This window comes from Oncorhynchus mykiss, chromosome 6, assembly GCF_013265735.2.
Source record: "Oncorhynchus mykiss isolate Arlee chromosome 6, USDA_OmykA_1.1, whole genome shotgun sequence".
Classification (NCBI taxonomy): domain Eukaryota; kingdom Metazoa; phylum Chordata; class Actinopteri; order Salmoniformes; family Salmonidae; genus Oncorhynchus; species Oncorhynchus mykiss.
Genome location: NC_048570.1, coordinates 52,276,273 through 52,290,715, shown reverse-complemented (window position 1 = coordinate 52,290,715; position 14,443 = coordinate 52,276,273). Strand labels below are relative to the sequence as shown.

The 14,443-nt window shown below is 39.6% G+C and overlaps 1 protein-coding gene across 1 annotated transcript; it reads right to left on the bottom strand.

The window, feature by feature from the left end:
* Positions 1–11,306: 11,306 nt before the first annotated feature.
* On the bottom strand, positions 11,307–13,022 carry LOC110493840. Its single transcript, XM_021568351.2, has 2 exons — positions 12,015–13,022; positions 11,307–11,879 (listed from the first exon to the last, which is right to left on the bottom strand). Exons 1-2 carry the CDS (start codon positions 12,742–12,744, stop codon positions 11,698–11,700), a joined length of 912 nt encoding a protein of 303 aa, XP_021424026.2. The 5' UTR covers positions 12,745–13,022; the 3' UTR covers positions 11,307–11,697.
* Positions 13,023–14,443: the final 1,421 nt, after the last annotated feature.

Genomic DNA, 14,443 nt, shown 5'->3' with positions numbered 1-14,443 from the left:
AGTTTCACTCCCGGCAGATTTTCCCTGTCGGCCCTCAGATTCAAACTAGCATCCATCTGGTTACTGGCCTGTTCTATATCCTTGAGGGTACCACCACCCCCAGTACCGCTCAGCAGAATTTCAGTAGATTGGGAGAGAATGTAGCCTAGATTACAGCAGGAAGCCTTAGGCCTATATATGTAGCATAGCCTATTGGAGTCACTTTTGCAAATAATTAATCTTATTACCTGATGAAAAGTCTGCAATGACATCGGCAGGTTGTTAAAATAAATTCACATTTCTCCCCTCCACTGAACTCCTAGCTTTGCATTATAGCTTATGTTCCAATTGAGGCATAAAATAGAAAGAGGCACGACAGTGCCTCTTCACCCTCAGGAGGCTGAAAAGATTTGCCATGGGCCCTCGGATCCTCAAAGTTCTACAACTGCACCATCGAGAGCATCTTGACTGGCTGCATCTCCGCTTGGTATGGCAAATGCACCGCCCACGACCGCAAAATGCTACAGAGGGTGGTGCAGACGGCCCAGCACATCACTGGGGCCGAACTCCCTGCCATCCTCTACATCAGGAGGTGTCAGAGGAAGGCCCAAAAAACTGCCAAAGACTTCAGCCACCCCAGCCATAGACGTTCACTCTTCTACCGTCCAGCAAATCGTACCGGAGCATCGGCTCTCGGACCAACAGGCTCCAAGACAGCTTAGATGGTTACATTGATTATCTGCATTGAACCTATCTAGCACGGACTCATTGCACACTCACAAGACTTTACAGTATCTTCAGACAGTATTCATACCCCTGGACCTTTTCCACATTTTTTGGGGTTAAAAGTGGGATTAAAATGGATTTCATTGTTAACGATCTAATGTCAAAGTGGAAGGAAAATTCTAACCTTTTCAATGTATTTTGATTAGATATGTTATCAACCCCCTGAGTCAATACAATCCCCTTTGTCCAGTGATTACAGATGTTAGTCTTTCTGGATAAGTCTCTGTAGAGCTTTGGAAACATGGATAGTACAATATTTGCCAATAATTTTATTTTTTTAAATCATCAAGCTCTATCAAGTTGGTTGTTGATGATTGCTAGACAGTCATTTTCAAGTCTCTTCACAATCCCCAAGTCAAGAACAGACTATAGGAGGCACACAGTACTACTTAGAGCCATGGCTCATAGAACTATACCACATCAGGTAACTGATGCAAGCAGAAGAATCAGATTTAAAAAACATAAAAATACACATTATGGAACAGTGGGACTGTGAAGAGACAGGCACAGACACATGCAAACACATGACACGCGTACACATTGATTTAAATTGTACATACGTGGTACTGTAGTAGAGCAGTGTCCCTAGAGAACACACTTAATGTGTTGTGAAATGTAATGTAATATTTAAAATTGTATATAACTGCCTTAATGTTGCTGGTCCCCAGGAAGAGTCGCTGCTGCCTTGGCAACAGCTAACAGGGATCCTTAATAAATACAAATACAAAGGTATATTCAACGTCTGCTTTTTTTTCTATCCATTTACCAATAGGTGCTCTAGGTAGATGGGTAGAAAAAAGATAGTTAAAAGCATATTTTTTAGAAATAGATTGTGCCTTTCCTAAATAGCAGGAAGCAGATTGTACAGTCAACTTTCCTGCCAGTTCTTGACTATAGTGACACCATTTACCAGATTGCAGCAGTCACTACTCTTAAACATTTGGATGTCATCTACCATAGCGCCCTTTGCTTTATCACAGGTGACAGTTAACTCACCACTGCATCCTATATCAAAAATTGTCTGGTCCTAATAACACTTCATTGTTCCCTTGTTGTTCAAAGCTCTAATACACAAGCTTCCAACTTACCTAACTTCGTTGCTAACATATAAAATAATGAGGTACCAAACCCACTCACAAGATTGATTAACTCTTGAGGTCCCTCTGGCCTCAACCAATTTAGTTAAATACGGTTTTAGTTCCCCCCCACCCATTGTTGGACATTTTACAACATTTCTTCCATCTGGATTTTCTCGTGCTGCTAGGGCAGTTTAGGACTCTGGTGTTCATTGTCGATTGCCATTGTTTCTATTGATTGTAGATGTTTATTTGTAGAAATGGTGGTGTTGAGGTTGTGCTTATTTTTATTCTTGTTATATTTGTAATGTAATTTTTTCTTCCTGTTTGTGACAAATGTTTGTAATTGAGACCCTGTTAATGCAAAAAATAGAAAAGGTTTTATTTTGATAAGTCACTTTACCCTGCCTTTATGTACATCCTCTGTCTACCATGTACATTGATCTGGTATGGTACTCCCTGTATATCAAATTTTATTGGTCACATAAAATTTTTAGGCTCCAGAGCGGCACAGCGGTCTAAGACACTGGGTCTCAGTGCTAGAGGGTACACACTTGGCCCAGTGTCGCCTGGGTTTGGCCGGGATAGGCCGTCCTTATAAAATACGAATGTGTTCTTAACTGACTTGCCTAGCTAAATAAAAAATAAAAACATGCTCTGAATACAACAGGTGTAGACTTTACCATGAAATGCTTACAAGACCTTAAGGTAAGGGAAGACCCCCATAAATTGGACAAAAATGAATGGCATCTTATTGACATTGGGCCAACCAGATGCACAATTGCAAATACCACTCAATTGGGCGGCAGTTGGTAAAAAACATATTGCAAATGAAACATGCCGGGTGTTATAAACCAAAAATCCAAAAAGTGACGAGTGCGCTCCACCATAGGATTTCATATGTGAAACGGTCTGAAAGTCAGATCTCAAGGGTGAAATCTTCAAAATGTAACATTTTAAAACTGTAAAAAGTGTGTTTGAGTCAAGTTCCAAAGACAAAAGTAGGCATCAGGTTGAAGTTAGGGCAGCAGACAATGTATATGGCAGTCATAATCCACATAGGCTTCAGGTTGAAGTTGGGGCAGCAGGCAATGTATTCCTATGGGGAGAGATGTCAACTGTTAGAAGAAATACTACCCGTTTTCACTTTTAAGGGTTAATTACACACTGTCAAGGGTGGCTTTGCGTATAGACCCAGTTGAGTCGTGTTAAGGTGTGTAACTGCTCTCGTGGGTTGACGAAGGAGACCAAGGTGCAGCGTGTTGGGGAATAATCAGAATTGGTTGGTAACATAGGTAAGATGTTTTAGTGTTCATCATATGTTAGTAAGTTATTTCTCGTCAGAATGTTATTTTTGTATAATACTGTGGCGGGGTTGCAGTATCTGTTCTATGTCAAGACTAAGTTGCTTGGGCCGGAGAGAGTGGAGAGGTCAAGCGTGTATCTCTTGGCTCCACAATGTCTGTGTGCCAGTCAGTGTGTCTCTGTGATCTTGTCAAGATAGGATGGATTTGATATATGCCTGTTGATATGGAGGATTGGTTTATGGTTCTGAGTTTGAGTAAAGAACATGTTTTAGGGGACAAAGCTGAACGATGAATTATGCCGATGCTGTCTTATCCTGTGTGTGTTTTTTGCTATTAAAGGATCTCAGCTGCAATGTGTAAGGGGCTCTCAGAGAATTCATTGATAGACACTGAATTGATCTCAGTCACAGGGTTGTGATAGAGCTCATACAATTAAAGATGGACTTTGTGATAACTAACTCTGACTTGTGTGTGCTCTCATGATTTGGTAAATAGAGGAAATTTCCACGACAAGCGTTGTAGGCGTTCAACACCGCAACAAAATAACAGAGTAGAAAAACGAAAGCGCACAGTTCTGTCAGGCAACAAAACAGCTAAACAGAAAATAACTCCCCACAAAACCCAAACGGAAAATCACAAATTATATATGATCCCCAATCAGAGACAACGATAGACAGCTGCCTCTGATTGGGAACCACACTAGGCAAAAACAAAAAAGAAATAGAAAACATAGATTCTCCCACCCGAGTCACACAATGACCTAACCAAACATAGAGAATAAAATAAGGATCTCTAAGGTCAGGGCGTGACAAGGTGAATCCGTTAAGATAGATTTCATACCTCTAAGTCATTTCCTGTGATCTTCTGTACTCACACACACACATGGCCAAGATGGAGTGACACAGTGTGGGGATTACAGACACACAGAGCCTGCAATAGTTAGCGGCGTTCAAAGAACCGTCAGACCTAGAGCTCTGAAACATTATAAACCTGTTCTAGAGCATATGTTGGTAGTGCACGTGAGCTATATGGCACTAGAATGTTTACAGGCCGAGAAACATTTACAAAATTACCAGAATTACTAGATTAGGTGCATTGAAACTGACTCAGCCCATAGAGACAGACCCTACAAGTTTCTGTCCAATAGTTCTTTCAGGGACCTCGCAGCAACGCCCCCCAAAAAATACTTTTCAGCACCAATTACGGTTGCTGTTACGGGCTCTGAATGACCTATCGAGCCGAAACTCGGGATTCGGGGTCGCCTCAGCTAGACCTACTGGACCCGCAGCTAGAATGTAACTATGTGTGTGTTTTTTTTATGGATTTAGCAGAAGAAGCTGTGAATTTTGGGCCGGCTCTAAAATATGTGATAGTTGGTATCTAGACGAGATGGACAAAGTGTGTTTGGTGTCAGTATGATATCATATTGAATGATGGATGGCTGACTCGATGGCTGACTTATTGTCCATTTCCAATAAGTTTAAACAGTGATTTACCATTGCCAAATGGACAGGCTAAAATCAACACTGAAAGTGTTGGCAAAGCATCTGTCACGCCCTGACCTTAGAGATCCTTTGTATGTCTCTATTTTGGTTTGGTCATGGCATGAGTTGGGGTGGGCATTCTATGTTTTGTGTTCTATGTTTTCTATTTCTGTGTGTTTGGCCTGGTGTGGTTCTCAATCAGAGGCAGCTGTCGATCATTGAACCATAATTAGGTAGCCTTTTCCCACCTGTGTTTTGTGGGTAGTTTTCTGTTTTTGTGTCTGCACCAGAGAGAACTGTTTCGGTTTCATTCGTTGTCTTTGTTGGTCAGTGTTCAGTTCTATTAATAAATCATGAACACTTACCACGCTGAGCTTTGGTCCACTTCTTCAAACAGCCGTTACAGCATCACCGTAGTCTCTCGGCCCTGCCAAGTGCAATGAGGTGTCCCACTTAACCATAGCTCGCTCGGTCTGACCGCAGCGACTGTGCAAAAAGTAGGCCCTGAATGAAGCCTGACTAGTATTTATTTAGACATGCTTTTGACATATTACGGCTTCGGATCGCCGTTTTCGATGGGGTCATCGGGGGGAGGTTGGGGTGGATAAGCCACAGAGTTATTCTAGCTGTGCCTCGCCTGTTCATTTAGTTTGACACATCCGAATTCTCCTTAAGGATAACATTGGTTTACAGGTTATGCTCTAACTCTGCTTCTGTGCAAGCAATTCAAAATTCCTCTTTCAACATGTTCACGGTCACCTGTAGCTCGACAGATATCAACATGAAAAGATTGAATGTTCCCCATCATATCCTAAAGGGGAAGTTTGAACTTTGCCATCGAATAAGGCTGAAATTAACACATGGGCAGGCTGAAATCATCACAGAAAGGGAAACAAATGGCATCACCATAGTCCCAACCGTGCAAAAAGGTAGGCCCAAAATGAAGCCTTACCTACATTTGTGGTGCTTTTGGGTGACAGCAGCAGAATCATTGAGGCTAGAAACACAATTCAACCACATGAACATTCCTACGGTCCTCCCGGTCTGCCCAAGCCTACCCTTGACCATGTGGAATTAACCCTTAATAGTGAAAACAGGGAGTATTTCTTCTAACAGTTGACATTGACATCTCTCCCCATAGGAATACATTGCCTGCTGGCCTAACTTCAAACTGATGCCTATGTGGGTTATAATTGCCATATCAATCTGTCTTTAGAAATGTTCCTGTGGTTGCACCTTAAATTTAGGTCAGGCTTCCTTTTGGGCCTTGTCCTAAGACCTTTCTGGATTTCAATATCTTACCCCCAAAATGTCAGAGACAGCTGCTCTTCGTATATGTTGCTCTTTATACCCCCCCCCCCCCCCCCCCCCCCAACCATAATCTGGAAATATATTCAATCTAGACTACAAATGGATACATAGCACTACCTAAATGGAACTTGTAAGTCTTCCAAAAAGGGCAAACAAAAACAGACAAAAACCTGCTTTTATAATATGTACCGTTTCATGAGGGTTGTCTAATCACACATATGTCATTTTGGAAAGATGTGACCTTCAAAACAGCACCTATGACCCCAATTGAACCTCTCTTGGGTAGGGGGTAGTATTTCCACGTCCGGATGAAAAGCATGCCCAAAGTAAACTGCCCGTTACTCAGGCCCAGTAGATAGGATATGCATATAATTTGGATTTGGATAGAAAACACTCTAAAGTTTCTAAAACTGTTAAAACTATATCTGTGAGTATAACATTACGGATATGGCAGGTAAAACCCAGAGGACAAAATATATATTTTAGCCTACCACTGTTTTCAATGGCTATCACTTTAATTTTAAGGCCAAGTGCTCCCAGATTGCAGTTCCTAGGGCTTCCACTAGATGTCAAGTCTTTAGAAAGAGTTTCAGACTGGTTTTTGGGAAAATGAGCCAGAAATGGTAGTTTTTCTAGGTGGCTCCCATTTTGGCTGTAGTGTTTCCAAGCACGTGGAAGAGAGCGCGTTCTTTGGTATTTTTCTCCGGTAAAGACAACAACGATTCTCCGTCTTAAATTTGATCGTTTATTTGCGTATTAGGGTACCTAAGGTTTGATTATAAACGTTGTTTGACTTGTTTGGAAAAGTTTATTAGTAACGTTTGGGATTCATTTTGTATGCATTTTGATGGTGGGAAAGTGGGTGGATTATTGACTGAAGCGCGCCAGCTAAACTGAGTTTTTATGGTTATAAAGAAGGACATTATCAAACAAAAGGACAATTTGTGATGTAACTGGGACCTTTTGGAGTGCCAACAGAAGAAGATCATCAAAGGTAAAGCATTTTTTATATAGCTATTTCTGACTTTCTTGTCGCAATATGGTTTTCAAGTGTTGTATGCGGGTCGCTGTCCTCAGATAATCGCATGGTTTGCTTTCGCCGTAAAGCCTTTTTGGATTCTGACAACGCGGCTAGATTAACAAGAAGTTAAGCTTAATTTTGATGTATTACACGTGATTTTATGAAAATTAAATATTTATAATACTGTAGTTTGAATTTCACACTCTGCAATTTCACCGGATGTTGGCCAGGTACTGTCCCACCTGCCCATAAGAAGTTAAATAAACATGTTTCTTTTTCAATGTATTTTTTCTCGTTATTTTATTAACGAAAGCATAAAGATGTTGATGTAGAAATACTGTACTGCTGTTTTGAGTTAGAAATGTTACACTTTAGCATACTTAAGCATCGAATACATTGCCAGTTGGGGGATTTTCTGTAGGTAGCCTGATAATAAGGCTACACCTGCTACAGTATACTTGTGAAAAAGAAGTGTTTGAAAACCTGTTTTTAAAATGCCTCATCTTGTGTACATTGTTTATCGTATCCACAATGTCACAACTAATTTGTATCTACCTTTCCAATTACTTTTAGAGTTTGGTATTTAAAAATGTGCGCTTTCAATGTCAGTTTTAGTTAAATCCAGTTTCGAATTAAAGTATAACTTTTGACTGACGCTTTTAGTGAGAAGTCTAATGCTTTAATATTTCATAATATCTGCCCTCCGAATTCATATCTAGGTGGCATTTTTTGCGCCATTATTAGTTACATTGTTTTAGTTTGAACGTGCAGACGGGCACTAAGAACAGTGGTAACGTTTCCCTAGTCAGTGCCGTTTCTAGTGCAATGCCCCTTAAAGTGTGCTACCTGGCGGGGTGGGGGTCCACTCTCCTAACACACACGCCATACGATGCTGCTACTATTATTTATTTTTATCCCGCTGCTCAGCCACTTTACCCCTGATAGACCTGTATGCATATTACTACCTCATCTATCACTGATATTGTTATTGATATTGTTCTTGTACATACTCTATATTATTTTCTTTGTATTGACACTATCTGTTTCTGAGATTGCTACTATGCAAGTAACCATTTCTCTGTACTGTTTACACCTTCTCTAGAGACCCATCCACTTAGCAAGATGTGGCTGTGGTCTATAGCATTTCTTTCACATGACACATCAATTTAAACAAGTGTGTCTGGGTAAGTGTCATCTAATATTTATAAAATACTGGACACTTTCTGTTTACCTGGAATTTTTCCTTATTGTAGGCTACTACTCTTACCACTTTTAGTGTTAATCTTTACTACACAACTCACTTTTTAGCACGTGACCTCACATGTAAATCCTTAAAGGGATGGGTGGGGCTAAAGCTTAAGAGGGGTTGTAACAATGCTGAATGGGTGTAGACAAAGGAGAGCTCTCCAGTAGGTACAAAAACATTCAGAGGCCATTTTCTCAAAATTGAGGATACAAGTTTATCAACTTCCAAAGCAGAATTACCTTCCCAAATTTGGAGAAACAGTTAATGGACTAAAGTATGCAAATTAATCTCTCTCCCTGCCTAATGAAGTTGTATCAGGTTCTAACATCTTTTTTTAGAAAAAATTGATTAAATGATGCTTTTAATAAAACATGTTAAGTCTGCAGGCTTTGTATTTGAAAAAAAATGGTGATTTAATTGACCCTGGTCAGTAAATCAACAGCTCTTCCCTCCCCCAGCCTGTAGTTGGCATGATAGAAGACCTATCAACTTCTAGTGAATCTTTGTTTTCATTTCAATAACTCTCTGCTTGTGATGTGCTAGACGCCCTGCTAAAGAGTGAGGTAACAAAATACACTTGGACTGCTTTTAGTGATCCTTCCATGCTGACTCTTTCTGTTCCATTAATTGTGTAAGGGAACACCCCCCTGAAATGGACAAAAATGAATGGGAAGTCATTGGCACTGGACAAACCATATACACGGTGTCCAATACCACTCAATTCGGCGTCGTTTCGTTCAAAGTTGATTGCAAATGCCATATGGCAAATAACACTTCAAAAATCCAACGGGTTTAAACAGTGAAAAAAAAATCTTTTTTTTTTTTTAAACTTGTGTATAAGGCATATGTTTTATCCATTTGCAATATGATTTCATAGGAAGTCAAAAGTAAAAAATAGCAGAAATTTAAAAAAACTTCACACACCCTTAAAGTGCTTTCTGGACCGTTTTTCAAAATTCTTTAGATTTTTGTGTCAATTACACATTTATAAGAACTGTATCAACATACTTTAGTCATTTTATTATCATTTTTTTTAAAACTTGTGCATAAGGCATATGTTTGCTCCATTTGCAATATGATTTCATGGAAAGTCAAAAGTCGAAAATGTGAACTTTTTTTCAAAAAATCACCCCCTTAAAAAAGTGCTTTCTGGACCGTTTTTCGAAATTCTTTCGCTTTTTGTCAATTAATCATGTGTAAGAACTGTAGAATATACTTTTGTCAACTTTTGTTATCATTGTTTTTTAACTTGTGCATAAGGCATATGTTTTGTCCATTTGTAATATGATTTCATAGGAAGTCAAAAGTCACTTTTTTTTGGGCCAAATGCCATAAGAAATGTCCAAATGCAATATGAAAGATTTGAAAATGCCAAATCAGGATGTTATGTCCATTTGCCATGTACCATCACAAATTTCACATGCTCAAAAATCCTTCAAAAATGCAAAATTGACTGGCCTGATGAACACAGGATGGCCGGGCAGTGATAGTTACTCCTTTCCATCGCTCGTTGTGTTTATTTCATCATGTCCAATTGGTGATGTTTTTTTCACTGTTGAATCATACTGCAAGTGCATGTGCATTTGCAATATGTTTCAATGGGCATTTACCATCACGAATTTGTCATGCTCAAAAATCCTGCAGAAATGCAAAATTGACTGGCCTGATGAACACAGGATGGCCGGGCAGTGATAGTTGCTCCTTTCCATCGCTCGTTGTGTTTATTTCATCATGTCCAATTGGTGATGTTTTTTTCACTGTTGAATCATACTGCAAATGCACGTGCATTTGCAATATGTTTCAATGGGCATTTACCATCACGAATTTGGCATGCTCAAATTGACTGGCCCGATGAACTCGGGTTGGCTGGGCAGTGATTCTGGTTCCTCTCCATCGCTCGTTAGGGTTGATTTCAGACTGTCACTTTGGTGATGGTACCTCACTGTTTAAACATATTGCAAATGGACAATAGTCACCAGCAAGTCACTGTCCATCAGTCAATTAGATATCATTCTTACACCAAACTGACACCAAACCCACTTTTTCCAACTCGTTTAGTAGCCAACTATCACATACTTCAGAGCTGGCCCAAAATTCACAACGCCTTCTGTTCAAACCATAATAAAAACGTAAAACACGTAGCTACGTTCTAGCTGTGGGTCCAGTTCTGATGTTATGTGTAGGCCTAGCTGAGGCGACCCCGAATCCCAAGTTTCGGCTCGATTGGTCATTTGAACCCTACAGACGAAGAACCATATATGTGACAATTTTTCCATTTTAAGATAATCAGTTATTTTTATATTATTAATTGTGTGTACCACATTAGGTGTTTTATGGTTGAGAAATAATTCACCATACCCATATCTTCCAACAACAATTTATATTTTTTTGTTATTTCAAATAATATTTTTTTTATTGCCGTTTTAATTTTTAGAATGTGGAAGAACAGTATATCTCCAGTGATGATTTCAGTTTGTGGAAGAACAGTATATGTGACATTTTGCATGACTCTTGTAAGATGTCCTTTTTTAACACCTGATATGATGTTTTAAGTACTTTCAAGTACATATGCCCTTCATGTAAATAACTTAAATGCAATATGCAGTTAATTCATTTGTATGGAGGTTCATTTAAAGGTGGTCTATCAACTTTAGCAATGATGACTTTTCTTAAAAGTTGAGTCATGAAATCTTAGTCTCATTTAAAATGAAGCCCTCAATGTGAACATACCATAGAACTACCAAAATAGAATACAATTAAATTAATTCAATCAAAACAAGCACAACTTGTAAATATCAAATAGGGATAAATGTGATGTGCCAATATGCATGTCCATTATGCAGGTCCCGAAGGTCAATATTACAAAACGTTCAGAAAACCATTCTCTTTGTGTTTAACACTATGATCAGCAATTAAGTTGTGAATTGCGTTAAACCCATGCTAAAGGCAAGACATTTCCTTCTGCACTGAGGTGACAGCAGTAAATAAGTATTAACTGTTTAGAGTTAATGCTAAATGTGGTGACAGAGAGACAGTGTATATTGTAATGAATAAAAAAAGGGAATCAAGATCAAATGAATACTCACATACTGTATGTGATGACTTATTTGTTTTTAATTCATTCAGATTAAAAAAGGTTCAAATGATCACACAAAATAATTATCAACAGAACACATTGTACATAACATTTTCTACACTAGGAACAACATCTTAAAATTAAATTAATTAAATATATTGTGCTGGTTCAAATCATACACAAATTGATTCACATAGAAAACACCTACGATACATTTAATTTCCTACAATAGGGGTGACATGTCTTCTGAAATGTATACAGATTCAACATACTACAGTATGCAGGTTCAGGGGATCATAAACTCACAGAAAAAACGTTTAATTATGTAGCTTGGTTTAACAACAAATTATTCACTCTGCAGTGATTCTTAAAAAGAGCATGCAGCAGCTGGCAAGTAGTTGAGCATGGTCATCAGATCTTGGTACTTGTTTTTTTTTTGATGGGCAGAGGACTCTCATATGCTCTAGGGTAGTGGCTTGCAAAATAGGGAGGTTGAGGTGTAGCTCCTTGTTTTGGTTTGGAGATCAGCCACGACTTCCATCCCTCAAATAGACTGTGGCTCTGTTTGGCGTACAGATTCCAAGGATCCTCAACTGAAATTAGAACAGAAACATTTTAAGTTCCTGACATCAATAACAACTTTCACAGTCAAGCATTAGGATATTTTATTGTTAGAACAACATGTTGCATGTTGATGGGATGTTAGTAAACTATTCTCTGTGCAATACCTGTGACTTTTAACCACCTCACTGAGGTGATCTGTAGTCCAGCTGGTCGCTTGAGGACAGAATCTGGGAGGTGCCTGAAGTCTTCACATTGCATCCTCATCACCTTGAATGGTTTTGCTGGTTGTGCTTCAAGTATCATCTTTGAAACATCATCAGGTGTATGAAGGACTGACACCTTGCGCCTCTTCTCGATGGTGGCAAAAGATCGATCACAAGGTTGAAAAGAATGACCAGAGACCATGAACTTCTGCTCAACTTGGGTAAAGTAACCCATAGAGACGAGCATCGACATCAGATTGAGCATCCACCAGTTGTTATTCTGCCCACAGCATCTGTCACTGAATATGATCAACTTGCGCACCTCTGGTTTGGTGAGTGGCGTGAATTTTGTCTTCACCCACTTCATTAGGCAGCTTGCCACCTCAATGGACCCTCGGTGTGCAATCCCCTCATGCCAAACACACATGTATGCAGGATCTTCTTTTCCAAGTTCCTGGATGCAAAAGTTAAAATTTGACAGCTGCCGCTGGTAGTAGACATTGGAGTGGGTCAGATTAGGGGTGTACATCACCCCCTGTAGATCCACAGAAATGACATGGCAGTCAGCATTGGCTTTAGCCCACTCAGTGTCACTTTGAAGCTGTATGTAGGCCTTTTCGGCTTTTCGATGGTGTAACTCACTTTCAACTGCAATCTTCCTCTTCTCCTCTTCAGATGTTGCTGCTGACATCTTAGTGAAGAATGCGTCACATTTGCCACAGGTGTCACTCCTGGGTTGGCCGAAATTGAGACTGCTGTTTGAAAATGTCCCTATAAACCCAGAATTTTGCAGATGATGTGGTATTATTCTCTTTCTAGAGTCGGTACATTCACAACAAATTCAGATCAGGGCTGAGGTATTCTCTGTGTACATCCCCCTTCATCCGTGAGTAGTGGTTCTGGGTTCTTGGGAAAGATAGAATGTGCTCCTTGATGCCCTCTTTCACTGTAGCATGTATCCGATGTGGCCTGTAAGGAGACAACAAGGTGTTGTTAAACTTGTATTCTCTCAATGGTCTAGGGACCTGCCTTAGAGTGCAACTGTGTCGCTATAACCGGGGTACAAATCCCGGTCACGCCATTGCCGTTTGTGGCCGGGGGGTCCTGTAGGGCGGCGAGAATTAGGCCAGTGCTGTCCGGTGGGAGGGGAAGGTAATCGGCACTCAGTCCTCAATGCTCAGGTGGTAGTTGGACAGCTTAGTTACCATCATTTTGTTTAAAAGTAATAAACATTTTTATATTTTTGTTTCAGAATTCGTTATTCATCCATTCGATACTCTATGTTAATGTTTAGAAGATTGTTTAGAGCACTGCTATAGTGAAATAATCCAGGCTGGAATCCATAGCGCATTACCTATTGCTATGCTTCCCTCTTCCATCTTCTAAAGGAGACCTAGCCTCAGTAGCCTGATCTGGAGACCCTGCAACCTCACCTGCCTCAGCTAACTTTTCCTGAATAACCTGACCAAAACAATTACATTTCAATTAGCAGGTTATTAAAAACTAGTACAGAGAATACAATATGTTTGTAATTGATATTCATATAGACATTAATTCATATTTTCACTTGCCTGAAGACGGCTGTTGGTTAGCTGGAACACAGACATGAAAGTAACCTTGCACACATTCAATCTCTGGCCTGCTTGCTGTACATGGTATTTGAAGGTTTGTTTCCGTCGTTTGTTCTCCTTTGTATCCTCAGGTTTACGTCTCCGTTTCACCTCATGCTGCAATAAAAATTGACAATGATGAATTCAGAATTTAATATACTGTAGCACATTCAGGATATTGCTTGATCAGGACCTCCATCTTTCACACACTCCCAATCTATACACAGAATGAGTTTGTATTGCACCATTGTGTAACACAGCACTTTTAGAGTTAACGTTAATGTACGTATCATTACTGTCAAAGTTAAACTATGCAAGTGTTCAATATAGCTATTATAATACTAGGCGTTTTGTCTTATTTCTAACCTGTTCTAAGCCGGAGAGAATCAACGCTTGTTGTTTCTCGTATGGGACAGTATAGAACCTGTTGAACAGATGCAGCTTGCGTTCATCAGTCAACTTTCCACAATCCTTTCTGCACGTCGTGGAACAAGCTCTTTCCTGCAGGATACAGTGTAACTAGCTAGCTACTGTAGCCATGTCGAATCATCCGGTGGACGGAGAAAAAGTAGCTACCTATGTTTCTTCTATAATCTAGCAATAACATTTGTAACGATAATGTATGAGTTATTAGCCAACGAACTTTAGCTAATATGTTTTCTCTATAGTTACAAATTAGACAACCCAGAACATACATGTTAGTTACTGTACTCTATAGCTAGCTAGCTTGATTGTTTGATATACGGTTCTTCCACATACCTCTTTTGGACAGCTTTTCCC